The sequence below is a fragment of the Brassica oleracea genome, chromosome C3 (genome assembly GCF_000695525.1).
Source record: "Brassica oleracea var. oleracea cultivar TO1000 chromosome C3, BOL, whole genome shotgun sequence".
Classification (NCBI taxonomy): Eukaryota; Viridiplantae; Streptophyta; class Magnoliopsida; order Brassicales; family Brassicaceae; genus Brassica; species Brassica oleracea.
The window spans coordinates 14,960,421-14,982,863 of record NC_027750.1 but is presented as its reverse complement, the minus strand read 5'-3'; the positions used below and the strand labels follow the sequence as shown (position 1 = coordinate 14,982,863).

The 22,443-nt window shown below is 35.9% G+C and overlaps 5 protein-coding genes and 2 pseudogenes across 5 annotated transcripts; 3 read left to right on the top strand and 4 right to left on the bottom strand.

Annotated features, from left to right (window-relative positions):
- Nucleotides 1-344: 344 nt before the first annotated feature.
- LOC106332316 lies at nucleotides 345-1,260 on the bottom strand. Its single transcript, XM_013770787.1, has 2 exons — nucleotides 1,011-1,260; nucleotides 345-907 (listed from the first exon to the last, which is right to left on the bottom strand). Exons 1-2 carry the CDS (start codon nucleotides 1,118-1,120, stop codon nucleotides 733-735), a joined length of 285 nt encoding a protein of 94 aa, XP_013626241.1. The 5' UTR covers nucleotides 1,121-1,260; the 3' UTR covers nucleotides 345-732.
- Nucleotides 1,261-6,639: 5,379 nt separating this feature from the next.
- On the bottom strand, nucleotides 6,640-8,463 carry LOC106335715 (annotated as a pseudogene).
- A 699-nt stretch (nucleotides 8,464-9,162) lies between these two features.
- On the bottom strand, nucleotides 9,163-10,079 carry LOC106335714 (acyl carrier protein 1, mitochondrial-like). Its single transcript, XM_013774308.1, has 2 exons — nucleotides 9,813-10,079; nucleotides 9,163-9,490 (listed from the first exon to the last, which is right to left on the bottom strand). Exons 1-2 carry the CDS (start codon nucleotides 9,996-9,998, stop codon nucleotides 9,314-9,316), a joined length of 363 nt encoding a protein of 120 aa, XP_013629762.1. The 5' UTR covers nucleotides 9,999-10,079; the 3' UTR covers nucleotides 9,163-9,313.
- Nucleotides 10,080-10,183: 104 nt separating this feature from the next.
- On the top strand, nucleotides 10,184-12,041 carry LOC106335713 (ras-related protein RABH1b). Its single transcript, XM_013774307.1, has 6 exons — nucleotides 10,184-10,454; nucleotides 10,733-10,803; nucleotides 10,886-10,974; nucleotides 11,064-11,175; nucleotides 11,349-11,439; nucleotides 11,647-12,041. The coding sequence occupies exons 1-6, from the start codon at nucleotides 10,338-10,340 to the stop codon at nucleotides 11,791-11,793; spliced, it is 627 nt and encodes a 208-aa protein (XP_013629761.1). The 5' UTR covers nucleotides 10,184-10,337; the 3' UTR covers nucleotides 11,794-12,041.
- A 3,686-nt stretch (nucleotides 12,042-15,727) lies between these two features.
- LOC106329206 (endoglucanase 15-like) lies at nucleotides 15,728-17,765 on the top strand. The gene is made up of 4 exons (XM_013767816.1): nucleotides 15,728-16,027; nucleotides 16,131-16,793; nucleotides 16,875-17,156; nucleotides 17,392-17,765. Exons 1-4 carry the CDS (start codon nucleotides 15,791-15,793, stop codon nucleotides 17,707-17,709), a joined length of 1,500 nt encoding a protein of 499 aa, XP_013623270.1. The 5' UTR covers nucleotides 15,728-15,790; the 3' UTR covers nucleotides 17,710-17,765.
- Nucleotides 17,766-17,853: 88 nt separating this feature from the next.
- LOC106329207 lies at nucleotides 17,854-19,400 on the bottom strand (annotated as a pseudogene).
- Nucleotides 19,401-19,609: 209 nt separating this feature from the next.
- Nucleotides 19,610-22,192, top strand: LOC106328886 (protein EMSY-LIKE 4-like). The gene is made up of 10 exons (XM_013767425.1): nucleotides 19,610-19,912; nucleotides 20,096-20,304; nucleotides 20,377-20,486; nucleotides 20,591-20,822; nucleotides 20,896-21,120; nucleotides 21,195-21,263; nucleotides 21,362-21,577; nucleotides 21,647-21,715; nucleotides 21,820-21,883; nucleotides 21,990-22,192. Exons 1-10 carry the CDS (start codon nucleotides 19,885-19,887, stop codon nucleotides 22,028-22,030), a joined length of 1,263 nt encoding a protein of 420 aa, XP_013622879.1. The 5' UTR covers nucleotides 19,610-19,884; the 3' UTR covers nucleotides 22,031-22,192.
- Nucleotides 22,193-22,443: the final 251 nt, after the last annotated feature.

Genomic DNA, 22,443 nt, shown 5'->3' with positions numbered 1-22,443 from the left:
CGAAACATGGAACACTCAACAAAAGAATATCTCCACACATTTTTGAAGTTAAAGAGCAAAGGCGAAGCTAGGAACCACCTTGACAGAGGCAAGAACTCAACAACGGAAGCCTGAGAGTCTTGGGGTTCTAAATTACCAGGTACTATATAATCTTACAAATACCTGATGTGATTGTGATTTGTGACCTTTCTTGCGTAAAAAGGAAGCGTCAATGGCTTTACGTTTATGGGCTCCTTTAAAGCCCATTATGGTCCCAAATGTAGCTGTTTATCCGCCGGAAAATGCACAACGCAATCAGAAACCTTGTATTATATTTATACAATGTTGACCCAAAAAAAAAAAGATGTAACTGACTGCAGAATGCAGATACAATTAAACTCGACTTCTGGTGAAGCTCGATCTTAACAGCACAAGTTTGAAACAAATTACAAGACAAGGAAGATAAAAAAATTGAATATAGAACATTAATATAGTATGCTCTGTTTCTTATTGTTTAATCGATCAAAAATTAACCCCCCCACCCAGAGATCAATACCTCTCACTTTCCCGAACTCCACATAACAAGATCTTACAATTCCTCAGATCCCGATCAAGAGCAAGATTGATAGAAACAGAGTAAAATTTAGCAGGTTTTACTTAATAGAGGGTGATATATATATATATAGCTTTTAGACAAAAAGGGTATACACAAAAGCTACATGCTTTGGTTTTCTTATTGTAATACAAATTCTACTACGCGACCACGAGTGTTCCTGTCCGTACGGTTTTTCCGGCGGCTGAATCCTTTGCAGCTTCGGAAGATTTTTTACGGAGAGATCTAGCAGAAAGTTTCCAGCTTCTCTCCTTGGCTTCATCAGATTCAATCTGTTCTTCTCTACACTCTTGGCTACAAAACGCTGTGTCTCCTCTGTTAAAAATAGAAATCAAGAAAAGGTCTTACTATCAATAAAGGCAATGACTTCTCAAAACCCAGATCCAGGAATTTGATTAGGTATGATCGGATTAAGTACCTGTACATGAAGATGTCGGAGTTAGGACCAAGGTGTTTACTGCAAAGAGAGCATGATTCCAAAAAGTGCGGCTCTTCACTGCCCAAAAACGCAGAGTAATACGAAGCCATTGCTTATACTATAAAAAGAACGAAAGCTTGGGAATAAAGGAAGAGAGTGGACTGCAGAATCAAATTCAAGATTCAGCTCAGATAGGAGAAAGAAGAAGAAGGAAGGAGGAGGAGGAAGCTGGTTGATTTGGTGTCCGTTTATAAAGACAGCTTTGGGACTTTATGGTTAGCTTGAATGAATCACCTGTTTCACGTACCACTATAGTTACTGTAGTCTACAAGACATCTTCACCGTTCTTTCTTTCCTTCACTCCATCTACTCGTTAAAGTTCAATAATTCATTGTTTTATTTTAGGGCAAATCTCTAAAATAGCACATTTTTAAGTTTATAACACAAAAATAGCACTCCAAAACTAAAATAACCAAAATAGCACATTTCTAAGTTTATCCTTTGAAAATTTTAATTTTTTTATTTTTTAAAATTTGAAATCTTATCCCCAAAACCTCATTTCTCAACTCTAAACTCTAAACCCTAAACTCTAAACCGCAAACCCTAAACTCTAAACCCTAAATTCTAAACCCTAAACCCTAAATTCTAAACCCTAAACCCTAAACCCTAAACCCTAAACCCTAAACCCTAAACCCTAAACCCTAAACCCTAAACCCTAAACCCTAAACCCTAAACCCTAAACCCTAAACCCTAAACCCTAAACCCTAAACCCTAAACCCTAAACCCTAAACCCTAAACCCTCTTGATTGCTAGTTTGGGAACAAAAACTTGATTTAGTGCTATTTTTGTCTTTTTCTCTTTATTTTATTATCAGTGTCTTTTTTGTGTCTGGTAAATAGTAATATTAAACTACTAATTCATCGAATTACTATTCGTTTAAAATTATGAAACAGCTAATAAAAATTATACATTTATAAATTTTAATGTATTTTCATTCATGTATAAATATGTTTTTTTAACAAATTGAGGAATTAGTTTTCTTTGTATCTTTGAGCATTGAAGAAGAACATATAGGAAAACACCTCCTCTCTTTTAGAGAGAGGATTTTTTCTCTACTTTCCTTGTTCCCAAATTTAATCTTTCACAAGGAGTAGAGATAAGAGCGTTTTCCAGATCGGTTTTTGTTTCCGGCGACGCTCTTTTTTCTTAGGTGGTCGGCCGGTTCTGTCTCCGGCGTCGCGTCGTTACTCTCGATGGTCGTCCGGCTTTTGTCTCCAGCGTCTTTGCCTTCTTCTTCGGCGATGGCGGCTGGTTTCTTGGGTTGTAAAGGGTTGGGGCGGCGGATGATATCTCGATGATGGTTTATCGACGTTCTCCGCCGGTGGGTGATTCTGGTACATGTGATGTTTGTTCTGTGTGGGTGTGGCTCGGATGAGATCTCAAAATAGTTTGATTGAAGCTCTCCGAGAGTTAGTGCTCTGGCAATGATGGTGGATGCCGTGGAGTTGTGGTGGCTGTGATCGTGAGGTTTGGTCCCGGTGAGCCGGTGGTTTCCCGTGTCGGCGTTGTCGATTTGCATGTCGGGAACATGAAGGGGTGATTTCAACCACGTGTTTCTCTTTCACAGTGGTTTGAACACGTGGCTGCGTAGTCAATGCGTTTCCACTTTCGTGTTGGCGAATTGTTCAATGGGCCGTTGTTGGCCTTTGTAATGTTTAGCTGTGTTGGGTTTTTTGGTGGGTTAAATACTTTTTGTAATGGACTTGTATGGTTACTACTTTTATAATAAATAAAATTTAGAAGGAAAAAAAAAAAAGAAGAACATATCATTTTTTCAAAAAAAAGAAGAGCATATAAATTAGTTTTTATTTTGCATTAAAATAATTTGGGTGGATCTGGTTCGACGAGGGGAATCAAACAAGTCTTGCGTTTGTGAGATTCGCTGGCCGCGATAACATGCATAACGCATGATTGATGGACTTTCCTAGATATAATAAATTTCACATTTAATGAAAGTTTCTAAGTTAATACTAATACATTTTATATTACTGATATTTTGTACTTTAATGATTTGTAATTTTAAACTGTTCTTGTTTGTACTTTCTGGGCTCTGAATTTTAGGATTCATCTCGCCTGGACAATGTTTCATTCCATGCGTGTGTAAATTTATAATCACCTCTCATTTGTTTACTTATTGTACAGCTTGTACTTGTACTTAATCAAATATTTCATTAAGTACCTTCTTTTTACTACTATAGTATACTACTCCCTATTTTCCATAAATATAGACTTTTTACTATTTTCACGCGTATTAAGAAAACACATTAAACTACGATAATAAATGTATCATTTTTTGTAATTTTCAAGTTTTAATAACTTTTAACCAATAGTAATTCAATAAAGTCAATTATTTTTTTTGAAGTTTACAATTTTTTCATAGAAGACACAAAAAATACATTTTTTTGAAACAAATTTTTTTTCTAAAAAGTCTATTATTAATGAACGGAAGGAGTAATACTTATCAGTGAACAGTTTTATTTTGTTTTGTGATGAAACAAAACATCTTGGTACGTACGTGTTAAGATCAATTTAACCAAATCCAAAAAAACTGTTGGAGGAAATTAAATATCTTTTCATCTAAGTACTAATTTATTTTTGTATACATAAAACACACAAAATATATATTCCAAATCCCTTTGGTTGACAAATGGTAGAATAGTCTTGGCACAAGCAACATTCAAAATTAAAATAAGTTTCAATACGATCTACATAGCCTAAATGCTCTAAGAACATGCATGTACTTCTAATTCGGATATCAAAGACATAATATACGCTGCAGAACGCTTGTAATGAACGAGCAAGAGCGTGACCGGCCTATTTTATTCGGTCAGGGTTGGTCCTGAGAATTTAGAGAATTTGTTGCTGTTTTTATGTAAAAAAAATTTAATAAATTTGAGAACCTAATTTTTTTTGGACCTATTTATATATAATATTTTTTACAAAATTTGGAAGCTTATGGCGAATGTTTCATTTAGCATAGCATATCAGCCCTTTATTCGATGTAATAAATTTGATAGTGTATAATTGCGTACACATACGTGTGTAACGTGTCTCATAGTTGGAGTTTCTATATAAAATCAGAACCGACTTAGTTTACAAAAGCATAATATAATCTTTCCTAGTTGGAATTTAACACTAATATGACTATCATACGTACTAGTCTTGTTTTTATTAATTGTTTAAATGAAGATCACGTCAATCCCTCATCGTTTCTGAGTAAGCAATGACTCACATTACGAACGGCAAACCATTATATACAACAAAAAAGTGTATTAATACATATGAAAAATGATGTTGTTCTGTGATCACTTATTAATAAAGGTCCAAAAAAGAAAGTGGCTCATGACCACACAACTTGTCATCTGTCGTCGATACAACAAGGCCTTCGAGTGGGGGAATACATCCCACTAGAGCTTGAGAATATCAAACGAGGAGCTGACTGGACAAAAACCCTTTTATAATTACGTGTGGGACCCACAATGACCTTTCCGGGCCCAGTAATCGACGTTTTTGTCTCTCGGGCCCTGACAGCTGCTCTTGTATCCTGTTTTTCTCACCTTTTCGTAGACACGTATAGAGAATCTCGCTGAGAGTTTGTGATACGTGGCGTTTAACAAGGTCTTAAGGTTGCATGGGAATTAAATTCTGTTTTGTTTATAGCCGTTGATTTATGATAGTAAAGAATCTCAACCGTAGCTTAGTTTCAGATGGTCTAGTTCCTAGGCTTTAGGCTTTAGCCAATAGCTACTTCCTTTTTGGGCAGTTGGAAAGGTTGGTAGGGAATATTATTCATACACCCAAAAACCAAACTTAATTTAAAACTGCTGAAACCGGTATAAACCGATACAAATCAAATGTTCAATTGACCCAAAAAGCTTCACCAATCTTGTTAACACTAATTTATTTTTATTAGAAATTAGAAACTCGTAGAGCACAACTTTACGCTTGATATTTTTAGATATCTTATGAAAAAATTTATTCTCGGTACGAATGGTGACCGAGAAACGACGAAGAATAATATATTCATTAACATTCTCTAAAAAAAATCACCATTTACAAATAATAATTTTTTTTTTCTTATTCCCTACCATTCTTTTTTTTAGAGAAATAAAGAACAAAATTATTCTTTGTTAAATATGGAATGTAACTAGGGATGATAAAACGGGTATGGCGCCCGCGAGCTTTGACGGGCAGGGTTTAAACGGGTAAAGCCCATACCCGTTTATTTATATCTAAAACTTAACGGGCTCTTACATGGTCTACCCGTTAAGGCCCGTTTATAAACGGACGTTCCTCCAGTATTAACGGATACCCTGTTTATTTTTTTTTCTAATACAATATATGAAACGACGTCATTTTTGACTAGGTTTTCTACATCTCTTTCTCTTTCTCTTTCTCAGGCCGTCAGGTTTTCTACATCTCTTTCTCTTTCTCTTTCTCAGGCCGTACTCAAACTCATGATTCACCGTAGAGGAAATCTGGAAAAGCTATATGAATCAAACTTGAGAAATCGAGAAAAGGGTCCTTTGGTTATCTTCACTAGGCTAAGGTAACTCAATCTCAGTCCCGAAACTCTTGTTAGCCTCTAATCCTCTTGCTGTTTGATTTCCTGCAATGTTGATGTTTGTCTGAACTTATAGAAGAAATAATAACAATCTTAAGATAATTAAAATTGCATTTAAAAAAAAAGAAATAACAATAAAAGAAATAATTAAAGACAATGTCATTACAAAAAAAGCATAAGATTTAACGTCATTACAAATTAATTAAACTGTAATTAGAAGTTGACAAAAATAAAATAAAATAAATGGACTCACGGGTCTAAACGGATAAACGGACATCACAACTGTAAACAGACCACAGTTAAACGGGTTATAACGGACAGGGCTTTAAATGGGCATGAAGTTAACGGGTTCTAAACGGGCAGGACACTAAACGGGCTCAGATAGCCTGTTTTAACATCCCTAAATGTAACAAGTATTCATTTTCATTCATACAATTTTATTCTTTTAAGTTCATTTCCTATTCGTTCCTCTTATTTCTAGAACTGTCACCGGTCATGTTTTATTTGTACGATAAGTTATAGTTGTGCTATAATAAGCCGCTTTAAGAAAGTGTAGGTTGGATTTGGTCAAATAAAAAGAAGAAAGCGTAGGTTGGTATGATTTACTCTTGGATCTGGGAGCTGAGGAGGATCCTAACAGTAACATGACATAGATTTTAGCGTTTGGTTTTAAACTTTTAATACTACAATCAATTATGACAGGTACCTTGTTACACAGTCAAGATTGAAAGACATCTTGACGGTGAAATTAGCTTCTCATCAATGAATTGATCATAGTTTTTTTAAGGATTTGGAAGTGTTAACATCTCTGCTTTTACTACTGTTCATGTCGATTTAGGAACCAGTGCTAGGCAGTAGGCATTGCTTATGTAAAGAGAGCGACTTGTTGGCCCTCGTGGAGATAGATCTTGTCTAAGACATCCATTTGAACATTTTAGTTGTTTCTTGTAACGATCAGGCAGAGCTTATCTTGTTTTTGTGACAATCTTTCAATCGTCTGTCATAAGCAAAAGATATTCAACTAGTTAAACCAAAAAAGAGTTTGCCATGTTTAGCATCTTCCTCTAATACAAATGCAACAATTTCAAACTCAAAAACTCGAAGCTCGACCATGCCTTCTTTTCTCATTGGAGAATACCAAGCCACAACTTTTCCGGACTCAAGAAGCCTCAACGAGTAATTCAAACTGTAAATCAGATCCTCCATTTGTGCACCAAACTTCCCTTCACCTACCTGAAACCGCGAGTCTACTTTGAAAACTATTGGACCTGCAACCTGCAAATTTGTAGCACTGCTTATAAGTTACATTCTTTACATCAAAATTGGACAAGAAGCTGATTAATAGTACCTGTTGCTGGAATATCAGGCTGAGTCTAGGAGAACCCGATGTGTCATCATCTGTTTTGTTACTACCCTTAGATCTTCTAACTGCGCTAAAGATTCTTTTAGCAAGAGCAGAAGCTGAGGAAACGTCCACACGAGCATCTACTCGTGTTAGATCACCATACAGCTTACTAAACCGCCCTTTCTGGAACGTATAACAAGCAGAACCAAACGCATCTGCGCTTATCAGACTCCGCTTTTCGCCTCTGCCTGTAATCCAAGCTGTCAAGCTGCTACCTACAATCCCCGAAACTGCTGCATGAGGCTCCTTTAGGCGTGTGTCGTAAGGTAGGAACACAGGTGTATCATCATCATCATCTTCTGTGTTGTTTTCTTCTTCCTCTTTTGGTCTCCACAAGTCTCTTTTAGCCTTGTATGATACTGCAGCCTTGGCGCATAAACCAGGCATCAAAGAAGCAGGAACCTCACTACAGCCACTCTCATCAGCAGCGTTCACAGGGTGAGGATCACCCTTGCTTTTGTGTACACCAAAACGGTATTGAAGCCCGGTCTCTGGAGCGAGCGATGAGAGACCTATAAAGATGTTCCTGAATCAGAAGTGCTTTAAACATACACAAGGATGAACAAATAGATGCGTACCGGATGAACAAACATCAACTTCTTTCTGAGTCCTTCTTTTTCTCCAAGGCGTTCAGCGCTCAGCAAGAGAGAGGAAGAAGAGCCTAACGCAATCTGAGTCCATAAACCAAGTGAGTAGAGGGATTTGTCTACAATGTGTTTTGTTGTATCTTTGAAAAGCTGGAGATCCCATTCCTCTGCCTTGCTGATATTTGCTTTGATATCAGTAAAGAGTTTCTTTGGTTTGAACTGGCCAACCAATCCTAGCCACCTACAACGATCAGTTAACTAACTCGAGTGAATATATCTAAACAGAACATGATCACATGTCTCAATCAAATCCAACAACACTGAGAAAAAAGACAAAAACATCCATATGTGGTAAAGTCGTGTTCTTGAACTCAAAGCCTCAGAGCTAAAACCCTTAAAACACCACTCACTCAAACCCCACAAAACCAACAACAATGAAAAAGAAAAAAACATTCTAATGTGGTAAAGTCGTGTTCTTGAACTCAAAGCTAAAACCTTTAACGTAACACACTCAAACAGCAAAGTGAAAAATTATCTAACCAGTTGGAAGAGGAAGGGCTGAGCAAGAGAGAGTTGAGAGAGAAAGAGCCGAGTCTCTTGTCGGAAGAAGGAGCAAAAGCAGGGATGATTCCGAGAGGAAAGCCTTCCCGGAGAAGAGAGAGCTGTTGAATCCGGTGAGAGCGGCTTGCTCGTGCACCGTCCACGGGAAATGGCTCGCCGGGAACAGAACGAGCTGTGCCTTCGAGGGTCTGCGGTGAAGAAAGGTTCTGGTCCCCAAATACTGAGTCAATTGCTGAGTTGAGGTTCGCCATTTTCGTCTTCTTCCTCTCCTACTTCTTCTCCTCCCTTATCTCTCCTGGCTTAGGAGGCAAAAGGGGTTTAATTTAAGCTTTAAAAAATGAGAAAAAGACAAAAATAGCATTAAATCAAGTTTTTGTTCCCAAACTAGCATTCAATGTCAAAAGTCACCAAAATAGCACTTAGTGTTTTATCAAAAGTCACAAACTTAGGGTTTAGGTTTTAGGGTTTAGGTTTTAGAGTTTAGAGTTTAGGGTTTAGGGTTTAGAGTTTAGGGTTTAGAGTTGAGAAATGAGGTTTTGGGGATAAGATTTCAAATTTTGAAAAATAAAAAAATTAAAATTTTCAAATGATAAATATAAAAATGTGCTATTTTGGTCATTTTAATTTTTGATTGCTATTTTTGTGATATAAACTTAAAAGTGTGCTATTTTGGAGATTTGCCCCTAAAAAATAGGCCTCTTAGTTTTACCAATATGGGCTTTTGCATTATTTTAATGGGCTTAATTCGAACAGTTCATAAACCCAAAAGTTTTAGCAAACCAAGGCACATCAGGTGACAGAAAACAAAGACTTGTTCGCTAGGTTATATGATTTTGATGCAGTTTTTTTGTTTGAATCTCCTGTGGTATAAACCTTTGTTCCATAAAGAACACAGAATAACCTTTGATTTTTATTTTAAGTTTTGCATAAAAGAGAGATTGAAATAGCTCCAAAAAGTGTCGAATTACAAAACAATCAAAAGCCAAAATGGTTACTTTTATGGAAAAATGAAAGAGTCACAAGGATGCTCGCATTTATTTGCAAAATCCCAATTTTCAAGAGATAACTTGAGAGAGAACCTCATACAAACAAACAAATAAAAGGAGAGAGCAGCAGCACAGGGTTTTTAGCTAGACATTGGATGGTTGAAAACGTATTCAATGGCAAGAGGGCAAGAGTCGATCTTGTCAGCTTCTTTGTCTGGGATCTCAAGCTTGAACTCCTCTTCAATAGCCATCACTATCTCCACAGTGTCCAAACTATCTAACCCCAGATCCTTTTGAAAATGAACATCAGGAGTCACCTGTGGGATTCAATTGCCAACAACAACGAAAACCTGATTAAACTTTAAAGATTTGTACTTCAAACATAAAAAAGGACTCGTTCGTTCATCTGCATACCAAACTTGAATTGAAAAAAAAAAGCAACAAACTCATCACAGAAACATCAAATCTGCGGCAGTAGCAGCTTACTAGATAACGCCATTGACATCAATAACCCAAACTAACAATGCGACATCGTTTCATATTTACCATTTGGTGCATATTCCCACTACAGCAAATATGAATCATCCACTGATCCCTTATTGAGATGAATCAGGCGTAGTTACAAAGATCGAAACTGACCTTAGCTGGATCGACTTTAGGGAAGCATTTGACAACATCGAGAACTCTGTCGACGACTTCCTGCTTGCTGAGATGATCATCGTGCGACGAGAAAGCACGGATCGGACCAAGGAACCCAATTTGAGACTGGTTCGATCCCGTCACCGGAACCCTAAGGTGACGAAGGACTGCAGTTCTGAGTGCCATCTCCTCCGTCGAGCTCGAGATTTAGGGATTTGGATGAGACGAAACGAAACGAAACGAAAGAGGCGAAACCCGATGTAGAAGGCACATTCTTATCACGTGCTCGATTTTATAAGCCCAGCCCAAATTGATTCATGGGCCTTTCTATATACTTAAATGTTTTTTTAACTTCCTGTATATTGTAAATTATCCCTAATAGTTTCTAATTTTCACATAAATAACCCATTGATTGGTCTTCCTTTTCTCCAGCTTACACTAATCTCGCCGGCGAATATTGGAAACTCCTTCCCCCGCGACGTACCTCAGATCCGATCCGTCCAGCTAGTTTGATCTCGAGGAATCATGGCGCCGGTCTCGGCACTCGCCAAGTATAAGCTCGTGTTTCTGGGAGATCAATCCGTGGGGAAGACGAGTATCATCACTCGGTTCATGTACGACAAATTCGATAACACTTACCAGGTAACTCGCTCCGCTTCCCGATCTAGTATAGTATCTCGACGTTAGCTGAGATCGATTCTGTGTAGATTACGTGTGATATGATATGTAGATCCTATTGACTTAACAGTAAAGGAATCTAGACTAGTTAGGTCTGATCTTGTTTGTCTAAATCGAAGTAGTTCTCTATTGATGAATGAGAGAGAGAGAGAGAGAGTATCTGAGCTTTGATTTGTAACTATGATCGTTACGTTATGTTCTTCCTTTTCTCAGTAGTTTATGTTGTATTTTATAATCATCAGGCCACGATTGGTATTGATTTTCTGTCAAAGACAATGTACCTCGAAGATCGGACTGTTAGACTGCAGTTGTGGTAAGAACTTTGAACCTCTCTTTTCAAGTTTAGCAGATCAAGATTTGGTAATTTAACTTTGAGAGATGAAACATTATGACAGGGATACGGCAGGGCAAGAGAGATTCAGGAGTCTTATTCCGAGCTATATTAGGGATTCTTCTGTTGCTGTTATTGTCTATGATGTTGCAAGTATGTGAACCTTTGCTCTTTCTCTTTCTTGTATTTGAGATGTTATTCTAATGAGTATATATATGCGTTTTCATTTGTTCCCCTTATAGGCAGGCAATCTTTCCTAAACACTACTAAGTGGATCGATGAGGTTAGGACAGAGCGTGGTAGTGACGTCATTGTCGTTCTTGTGGGAAATAAAACCGACCTTGTCGACAAAAGGTAATAATTATCTTTTTTAAATCGTCATGTGCAAATTACTGCTCAATAGCAAGCATGTTTACTGTTCCTTGATTGAACACGGTTTGAAATTCTAACCATTTCTTTTTTGTACTATAGTACTAACCATTGTTAAACCACGTCTTACATTCCTAATAAGCTGTTTGTTTACTCAGGCAAGTGTCAATAGAGGAAGCAGAAGCCAAGGCTCGTGAGCTTAATGTAATGTTTATCGAAACCAGTGCCAAAGCAGGCTTCAACATAAAGGTTACAAACAGAGATCTTCTCTGCACATATTTGTGAGAATTTCTTAGACAACTACACAAAAGTTCCGGCTAGATTCACTTAAGTCCCCATCAATAGTTTAATTAACCTAGACTTCTTATGCCAATCTACATTCATATGGTCTCCCGTTGATACTCTCTAAACAATCACCGCATCGTCAGAACGTAATGTCTCTGTCTCATCTTTTAGGCGCTTTTCCGCAAGATCGCAGCAGCTTTGCCAGGAATGGAAACACTGTCTTCGACAAAGCAAGAGGATATGGTTGATGTCAATCTCAAGTCTTCCAACGCCAATGCATCTTTGGCTCAGCAGCAATCAGGAGGATGTTCTTGTTAAAATTGGTAACAATCACAACAAACTGATACAGAACAAGAAAAAAACACACAGATATCAAAGTCCTCGAGGAGCCTTTTTTTTTTATTCCATCAGATTGTTTTAGTTTATGGTTTGTCCCTAGCTCTGAACTGTTATATGGTCTTTGGATTTTCAAATGCTCTTGCTTCAGTACTTTTTGTTAGCTTTTAACATTTTTTTCCCAAAACTGTGATTTGTCTATGTATTGGATTATATAACTGTAAGCTTCAGTACTTCTTGTTTCTTCCTTTCTTGTTAAGACAAGTGAGTAGCGAAAGAAGCACATAATAACTGCAAAACACAAACAAAGTTACATAAAAGTTTTTTCAAGATGATTTAAATGTATTGCTGCATACTAGGTGATTTATATGTGTTGTTGGATAATAACAATAGATGATAAGAAATTTTTTATATAAGCAATCTATACTATTAAAATAGAAGTCACGACCTAATTCATGTGTGATTTTTTTCTATTTTGGACCATCTTAAAAGTTTATTTAAATTATTTTCTTATAAATATTTGAATTAATCAAATTATTCTAAAACAAACAAATTAAATAGATATTCATATATTTTCTCTGAAATAGTATCTGAATAGAATCTTTCATATCTTTTTTTTTTACAATATAAATAAATATTTATTTTTTTCATTAAAATAAACATTTTAAATATTTAATTAATTTCACATTTATTTATAACATATATGTACATTTATTTTTTACTCAAAAAACTTTTAAATATTTAGTTAATTTTCGTGTTTATTAATTTAAAAATAAATGTATGTTTCATTTTAACTAAAACAAACCTTTAAAATATCTAATTAATTTTGTAATTATAATTAAACTAATGTACAATTTTGTATTAATATTTCGATGTCAATTTAATATAATATTTTTCAATTAAATTTTTGATCTTTAACTAATAAGACTTTCAATTTAGAATTTTATATCACATGATTGAAAATATGCTATCATTATAAATTCAAAACAAATAAATTAAATTATTGCACGTGAACTATAAAAGTGTTGTTTTTTAAAATGTTATATTATACAATTAGTAATATTGTATATATTAAAATTATATAAAATTAATCATGTAAAAATAATATTTATATGTGTAAAAATGAAAATAATCATCCGCACGGTTGTGCGGATCAAGATCCAGTTATTTATTACGATCATGTTTAACTCGTATAGATCCTTGTTTAATAACACTTGAGTTTAATTTCTAGTATTTTATTTTATTTTATTGCTTAACAAAAAGTTTGATGTATGGAGAATTCATAGATGATACGAGTGATACCACAACATCCATGAAAAGTTAGCGAGTTTCTATAATTCGTATATATTAGTGAGTTTATATAGTTGAAGACTGATTATCTACAATTGTTTAATAGTCTTAGATTTATGCTATTTTTGCACATTGTTTATGAACTAGCTTTAGGCAAATTTCAGTCAGTTACTAATTAACTTTAGTAGTTTTGACTTATGAGTTTAGCTTATTGTGAACGTGAACCTCTCTTTCAATCATTCATTTATAGACTTATACATCGCTTATACCACACCAATACCAGGACGCAAACGGTGTCACTATTACAAGGATTTTTGTCTTTCTATGACAAAATAGGTTTTCTTTTTCTTGTGTTAAACATGATATTATGAAGATGTGTATTTCTAAATGATTTATAAATGAAGATGTGTATTTCTAAATGATTTTACATATGTAAACTTTATATTTTGATTATCAATTTTTTTTACTAGTTTAACATTTGTTGATAAAACAACTTTTTTAATGTTAAAATATCCATGCAGAGTCCATAGGGATAAAAAAAAAGTCACAAAGTGATATTTATTTCATTCGATCTCAATTGTGTTTTGTTTTCTTTCTATATTTATGTACAATTTCTTGATTTTGGTTCAATTTGTTTTATTTTGGGGATCAAACGTAGTTCTTGAATTTCTTACATTCTCATCATCACTAAATTTAAATAAGAATAGGATATAAACCTCATGAACTTCATAAATGCGAGTGCCGGTGCTGTATTATGTCTTTAACTTATTATTCACGGATTCAACTTGTGTTCACGTGCCATAAACTGTGAAATTGATAATTACAAATTAGTACATTTGAAGCTGCCGGAAAAGAAAATCAGGAGACGACTCTTCTTCATCTACAGACAATGTACATTTACATTATTACATTACTATATATTTATTTTTATTTAGTTTTCAAAGCAATTATTTTAAAGCTGTAAAGGCTATTATTAATTTTTCCAATGTTCAATATTTTTTATTAACTTTAGGCGGCAGATAGTTGGGTAGACAATCATGGGCTCATTCACCATTCGATGAGAAGTTTCACTCTTGGAACGTGAATCAACTAAAACTTCCATGCTTTTTATAAGTCTATCTTTCTCAGTGTTGAAATATTTTGGAATAACAATTTATCTTCATAAGTATTTGAGATTTTGTACTTTTAAGTATGTTAATTTTATTTATAAATTCTGAAAACTATTAGGGTATGGACCCCTGTTCTAAAACTCGGCCGCCTAGCCACCTAGGCGGCCGCCTAGGCGTTACACGTCACTTTTCCGCTCCGATTTATGCCAAATCGGTTTAAAAAATCGGATATTCGATTTTTTTCCGCCTAGACCGCCTAAATGACCGCCTAGCCGCCTAAATGATCGTCTAGCCGCCTAGGCGGCCGCCTAATCTATTTTTTTATTTATTTGATCTAAAATTTTATAAATATCATTTATATTCATAATTTTGATGAAAATTACACTATATTAAGTTTATATATTCTATTTGTGTGTTTTATACAATCTTAAACATGAAAATGTATTAATGTTATACACAATTAAAGATTAACATGTTTTATAACATAGTAAACCATCTAAAAATTCGACCCCGCATAATTTCTGATTAATTCCCGATTTTCTCTTTAGGCGCTAGGCCCAACCCGACCGCCCGACTAGCGCCTAGCGCGTTCCCGAACAGGGGTATGGACGTTTCCACACTCATTATCATATTATATGCAATAGAATCTTCACGCGTTAATCATTTAAATTATTTGCCTCAAAATTAGTTAAAATAGCATATAGTTTAGGAATATGTTACCTAATCCGTGAAGATTGAATGCATTGATCATCAGAATCCCTTAGACTATATTTGCGAAGTGATTTTGCCACATGTCTTCTGTACAATCAATTTCACAAAACAAATATGACATGACTACTGAAATTGATGACATGTCTTCTGAAAAAATATGACATGGATAATTTCATTTAATGTTGATTTATATTTTTGGCAAACTTATTAGAATATGGTAATAATTCATATATTACATTTAATATTGATATTTTTTTTTGGTAAACTTTTTAAAAATATGGTAATAGCTCATACATCATCTATAAAATAAATATATTCATATATAATTCGAAATGTTATTATTTTTGTATAATTATACAATTTGTATTACTAAAGCTTTCAAAAATTTCTACAAATTTTTAAAAAATTAAATATCTAACCGTAAAATCATTAGTTTCTTATGAATTTTATAAATGTTGTTTAGGCTAAATTTTTGATAATTATAAAAATTTTATTAGTTTTATGCAAATTGATTTAATATATATCAAATCTATATTAAATATTAGTAAGAAAATAGTAAAATATATAATATTTAATAAATTTATTTTTAAATATACATTAAATTTAAAAAATTTCTTACTGCACATGTGGTGCAGGAAAACACCTAGTAATCCTATATATTAATAGAATAGACTCTAATCGGAAAATAATATATTTCTATTGGCTCCGCTCATGATTCACTTAAATTTTCTGGTGCCAGTTAGAAAATGGTACCTATAAATAAGGAAGTATATGATACTGATTATATAGAAACCATTAACCAATAATATATATACGATATATATGATCAAAATACTGTTTTTTTTTTGTTAGTAAAAACGATCTAAGCCATGTATTGCGTGTTAAGAACTAGGTCATCACAATGCTTCCTCACAATGCAAAGCATGTGCATTGTGTTGTTATTATTATCGATTACTAGTGGAAAAGTTTCTGCAGGTTTAAATTACGGAGAAGCTCTCACAAAGAGTCTTTTGTATTTTGAAGCTCAACGCTCTGGAAAATTGCCATCAGACCAAATAGTTGAATGGAGAGGAGATTCTGCACCTGGAGACGGTTCTGATGTTAATGTAATCTAAACCCTAATCTTCTTTTACATTATCTTTACTACCATAATTTGTTGTAACGATTAGTATTTATTAAGTAAAATATTTTGCCAATTGTACAATATAGATTGATCTCAGTGGCGGGTATTATGATGCTGGAGACAACATGAAGTTTGGATTCCCATTGGCGTTCACCACAACGATGCTAGCTTGGGGCAGTGTAGAGATGGCATCTCAGTTCCAAGCCCACAATGAGCATCAAAACGTCCTTGTGGCTCTTAAATGGGCCACTGACTATCTCATTAAAGCTCATCCAGAGCCCAATGTACTTTACGGACAAGTGGGTGATGTTAAATTGGACCATAAGTGCTGGATGAGACCGGAGGACATGATCAACACTTCACATCCACGTCCATCATACCGCATAGATGCTCAGCATCCAGGTGCTGACCTGGCCGGTGAGACAGCTGCTGCTATGGCTGCAGCTTCTCTAGCATTTGCTCCTTTTGACGCAGCCTATGCCAAAACACTCACTAGTCACGCTAAAGATCTATTTGAATTCGGTAAAAATCATCCTGGGGTCTATCATGACTCCATTACTAATGCGGCTGGCTTTTACTCGAGTAGTGGCCATGAAGATGAGTTGTTATGGGCTGCAGCTTGGCTTCACCGGGCCACCGGAGACCAGATGTATCTCGATTATTTAACACAAGCTTCTAATAGCGGAGGTGTGAGGTTTGCTTTCTCTTGGGACGATAAGTTCGTTGGGGCACAAGTATTGGCAGCCAAGGTAGGTTTAATGTGATCTTACCGTAACTTGTAGTCAAGAAATAAACATTTAACACATGATTTTGTTTCCCGAAAATATTAGCTTGTGTTTGAAGGGAAAGTGAAGAACGAAGGGAAGATGGCAGAGTATAAAAGAATGGCCGAGCAGTTTATCTGCAACTGTGCTCAAAAGGGTTATAGCAACGTTAAGAAAACTCCAGGAGGTTTACTTTGGTTCTTTTCATGGGAAAACCTCCAATACACAGCTACTGCTTCTTTCGTCTTATCAAGTTATAGTAAATACCTTGAGGCTGCACAAGCTTCCGTCCAGTGCCCTAATGGTGTTCTTCAAGCTTCTGATCTTCTCGGCCTCGCTCGGGCTCAGGTTAGTCAAGCATTCAGTTTTTGAATCTGCTCAATGATTCATGCTTATTTAACTGGCATTAAGTGGACTGACTCTAGATTTTATATATTAGTTTATTAATGATTAATTATATTTTTTGGTCAAAATGTTAAAAGTTAAAAATGTTTAAAAATAATTTTATAATTTTCTGCGTGGAAATTCATTCGTTCGTTAAGATAACAATTTTCTTATGATATGTACATGTTTATGTTACTAGGTAGACTACATACTTGGGTCAAACCTCAAGAGCATGAGCTACATGGTTGGATTCGGGACCAATTATCCTAATAGACCACACCATAGAGGAGCCTCGATAGTGTCAATCAAGAAAGATCCTAAACTGAAGGAATGCAGTGAAGGGTGGAAACCTTGGTACAACACTTCTGAACCGAACCCTAATGTTTTGGTTGGAGCTATTGTAGGTGGACCGGATATGAACGATGTTTACCAAGATGAACGATCTGATTTTCAGCACAACGAGCCCGCCACTGTCACAGTTGCTCCTTTTGTTGGTGTTTTTGCTGCCCTCGCATGATCTCAAATAATTAACACCTATATGTATTCGTTTTCATCATTTACTGTTATTTCCACCAGTGACAAGACGTGTAGAAAAAGATTGCTGAATAAACAACAAAACACCCAGAATAATCTTTTATCAAAACTGTCAGAAATCTTTCTTGCCTCCACAGAAGATGAAGATGTTCACATCATTTGTTCATTCATCAATGAGAGAATTCAACATCTGCCTGAATACAGGAATCTTTATAACCTCCACAGCCATAACTAGACCCATCAGCTCTGATAGTTCTTCATCTGCCATCAAAAACAAAAGGATTACAGATCTTCAGACACTGTTGGAATCAAAAACCAATGTGTATAGTCTGTAGAGAGAGAAACTTACTTCTTGAGAAGTCACGAGCTGTGAGCGCATAGGGAATGTGAAAGACCAAGAGCTAAGCTGCAAAATGCAAATGACTCCAATTCAACAAATGTTTTTACTTCTTAAGGAAGTAATGTGAGAGATCAAGTTAGTTACCTCCAGAAAAAGTTCATCTTCAGGCTTCAGGAATATTGTTTCCTCATCATCTTCTTCACCATGACGACGCTTCCTCTGCTTAGGATTCTTCAGCTATATAACCAAGAATCAAACATCACAATGAGAAAGGATTCGAGAACCAAACAAAACAAGTTATTGTGGTAATAACACAAGATTACCTTGTAAATCTTGGTGAGTAGAAGATATGACTTGAAGCGGAATGAGCTTCGAAGCTCCTCTGTAGGCTATTATAAACAGAAACACTTTTAAAAAACTGTTACTCACAAAAAGTTACCTAAGAGTTTTATCTTAAAAGATCCACACCTCATCTTCAGTGGCCCACGAGACTTCATCAAACAATCCATCATACAGTGGAGGAAGATTCATCACTCTTTGAGATACCAACAAACCAACATCTTGTGCCTTCTTCTCGAACATCAGTTCAAGATCACTACTAGCTACATTCTTCTCTAAACAAACTTTAAGAAGAAATTCTTTAACCTCTCTAAAGCATTGATTCTCCTTATACCTTGCCAAGTTAAGAAGGGCAGAGACAACAACAAACACCGACTCATCCTCATCGTCTGCTACTTTCACAACTGTTCCCACTGTCTTCTGTTCCAATATTATCAGATCAACAAAACTGCTCAAATCCCACTCCTTTGTCGTCGAGATAGTTCTTTAGGAGAATCTTAACTCCGTTAAAGTCTCTAGGTTTAGGATCAAAGAACTCAAAGTCCGCTTGAACATCTCCCTTCAAAAAGATCAATAAAAGATAAATAACGAAGCTTTTCATCATCATATGAGTATAGAGTATACACAGATCACTTACTTGAGAGTCTTCTTCTTCATCACAAGAGTCTAAAAACTGTTCCTTTTTAGATAAATTTGGAAGCTTTGCATCTGCAAAATCAAGAATGATAACGTCACTACAATTTTTTTCTGAATCGAAATTCTTCGATTTTTAAAGATTACTTACAACTACTCACCAAAAGACATCTCTTCAGGGCATTGTTGAGAGTCTCCTTGGTGATGATGATGCATGCAGTTTACGCCTGGACTTTGAAGCTAAAGCATGAAGAGAACGCATAAACGGTGAAAAATGCTAAAGGTTGATGCGTTGACAGTCTTCTTCCTGATGGCATCTACTCAAACACATATAATAATCTGTCCTGCTCTCTATGAGTTGAGCTCAGTGGACAAACCGAGAACAAGAAGACTCTCTGCTCTAACGGCGTCGTTTTCAACTAAAAACACCTAGGGCCTAGGCTATACTAAAAGGCCCGTTAAGAATAGCCCATGTACCTGGGCAGCAAATCGAAACGGCGGCGTTTTATTTCCCTCGTTAATAATGAGAAAGAATCTATATTATTACTCCTCCTCTGTTCATATATTATTCAGGAAATGAACAAGTTTTCTTCAAATCTGTAATCTCTAAAGCTGAATCGAACCATCACTCCCAGTCCCAGTGGGGCCTCCGATTCACGACGGAAGGAAACTGTTCAGAATCTCCTTTCGCAGAAAGATAAAAAAAAGCTGAAGCAAAATCGAGTCTTGCTCTAGTCAAATTGAAATCAACCCTTTGCTTCTTGTGTGTGTGTGTCTGTTGTCTCTTGATTCGCCTTCTTCATCTCCGAAACTAGTCTTTCAAGAATTTAGGATCAAAGCTGCGTGATGGACTACGAATCGTTTGATAGCAGCGGTTAGTTCCCTCCTTGTTCTTCTCTCGTCTTCTTTCTGCTCTCTCAAATTAGGGTTTACGAAAGTTTCGGCCTTTCTTCGTTAAAGTAGCGTTATACATTGTGGGTTTTGATGGGTTTGTGTTAACTCTCTGCTTTGATCTTAAAAGTTGAAACCTTTTTGGTTGAGTGTGTGTTGCTTGCAGGAACAGATGATGATCTTCCTCCATCGCATAGGGTGGTTCCACGAGGAGGGAGTAGTGTGTCTACTAATGGAAGACCTTCGACTCTTCCTCCATCTCACATGTATGACCAAGTTGCTGCTGATATGGAAGCTCAGATTCACCATGTTGAGAAGGAAGCATACTTCTCTCTTCTCAGAGCCTTTAGAGCACAAGCAGATGCAATCACTTGGGTATTTTTCGTCGAATCTCGCTCTCTTCTTATCTTATTAGTTGAAATGACAATCTCTTATTGTACTGTTCAGGAAAAAGATGGTCTAATAACTGAAATGCGTAAAGAGTTGAGAGTATCACATGAGGAGCATAGAGAGCTTCTTGCTCGTGTAAACGCAGATGATACTATACGAAGGATAAGGCGAGAAGCTTTCTTGAGCCTTTATTCAGTTGAGGAGTAAAAAGTCTTTTTTTTTTTGTTCTTTTCCTTTTCTGTCTGTAACATATATTGTTTTTCTTTACTAGGGAATGGAGACAATCTGGAGGAGTGCAACGCTATGCTGCTCAAGTGGTTCACGATACGTTGCCAAGCCCTTCAGCTTCAGCTTCTATTAAGAGGCACAAACCAAACCAGCCAATTCCCTCTCAACCATTCGCCAGTTCTTCACCTCCTCAAGCTGATCCCACTCACCAGTTTGCTTCATGGACAGCTAAACGAGGATTAGTTCCCAATGTCAAGGACAAAAAGCATAAACCAGTGAGTTATAAAGTCATCAAGTTGGTATCTTGTGTTTGGATTCTTTTAATGATTTTTTCCCCCATTCTCTTAGGTTTTACCTGGTTCGTCTTCCTTAAAACCCATCCCTTACCATCCTCTGGATCAACCTCCACGAGGACAAGTCATGAACAACAGATTACCATCTGTTCCTACCAGTTCAAGTGAACCAGCAAAAGGAAGTGGACCTGAGTCTTTTGTAGGAAGAAGAGTTAGAACAAGGTGGCCAGAAGACAATGCATTTTACGAGGCTGCCATCACCAAGTATGATCCAGTTGAGGTCTGTGGCTTCTCTTAAATTGGCTTACAGTTCCTTATACATGTTTAAATATTCTTATAATCATTTATTTTTAGGGTCGACATGCTTTAGTTTATGACATTGGAACACGTAATGAGACATGGGAATGGGTTAAACTCGCAGAGGTAATTAATTGCCTTTTGAACATTTAACTTTTGAGGAAAACACAAGGATCAACCGTTCTTTAGTTAATTGGTAACCAATATCTCTAATACATGTGCAGATATCTCCTAGGGATATTGAGTGGATAGGAGAGGATCCTGGGGTCTGTAATCGATATGGCCTGAACAGAACCACAGGACCCAACAATGTTCCACAACGGGGAAGCGGTTTGGCTAAGACCACTATCAAAAACGATCTCAGAACATCACAGAATGGAGCTGGGAAAAGGAAACATGTCGATATACGAATCCGTCCGACCAATGTCCTAATCAGAGAGGTTGGTACTAATTGTTGTCAAGACAGTGATGTATGTGTTGTTTCTCAAACGGTGATGTTTTTCTAATAGGTGGAGAGAGTTCTTGGTTCGCACAATCCAGATCCTCAAGAGGTTGAAATGGCTAAGAGAGTTTTGGAGGTTTGATGATGGCTACAACAACAAAGATCCTTTCTTTGTTTGTTTTGTGTTTATATATATACAAAAGGCCTCAAATGATTGATTATTACCTTTTGATTCATCAGGAACAAGAACATGCGCTTGTGGGTGCAATAACAAAGCTTGGAGATATATCCAATGGAGAGAATGGCAAGTGTTTAGTTTGATATATCAGAGCATTTAATTAGCATCTTCAGGTCTTTTGTACAGAAGGTGGCTTTCATCGCTAAACTTGTGTTTGGATTGAATCAAGCAGTTTTGCCAAGGCACAGTGCAATGCAGACCATGAGGAGCTGATGAAGAAGAAGAAAACATTGGTTGAGATGGAAAGACAGAGTCTCGACTTCTTTGATGTTTTGCCTTTTCTTTGTATCCGACTTGTAATTTTTGCTGACGTTAGAGATTAAGTTTACCCAAATGTTGGGATAATATGTTCAATGGAACGGTTTTAGCATCTTGTGTAAGAACTCCAATGGTGAAAATCGTCAGAATATAAGAGCATGATTAACCCGGAGTTTTTAGGATGAAGTTTTTATAGGATGTTAAGAAACTGTTTCTTAACTTTTAATTAAAAAAACTAAGAACCGGTTCTTAAATAAAGACTTTAAAAACCGATTCTTAGCTTTTTTTAGTTAAAAGTAAAAAAACAGTTTTTTAATTTCCGCTAAGAACCCCATTCTAAGAACCCCGGATTAATCATGGTCTAACTA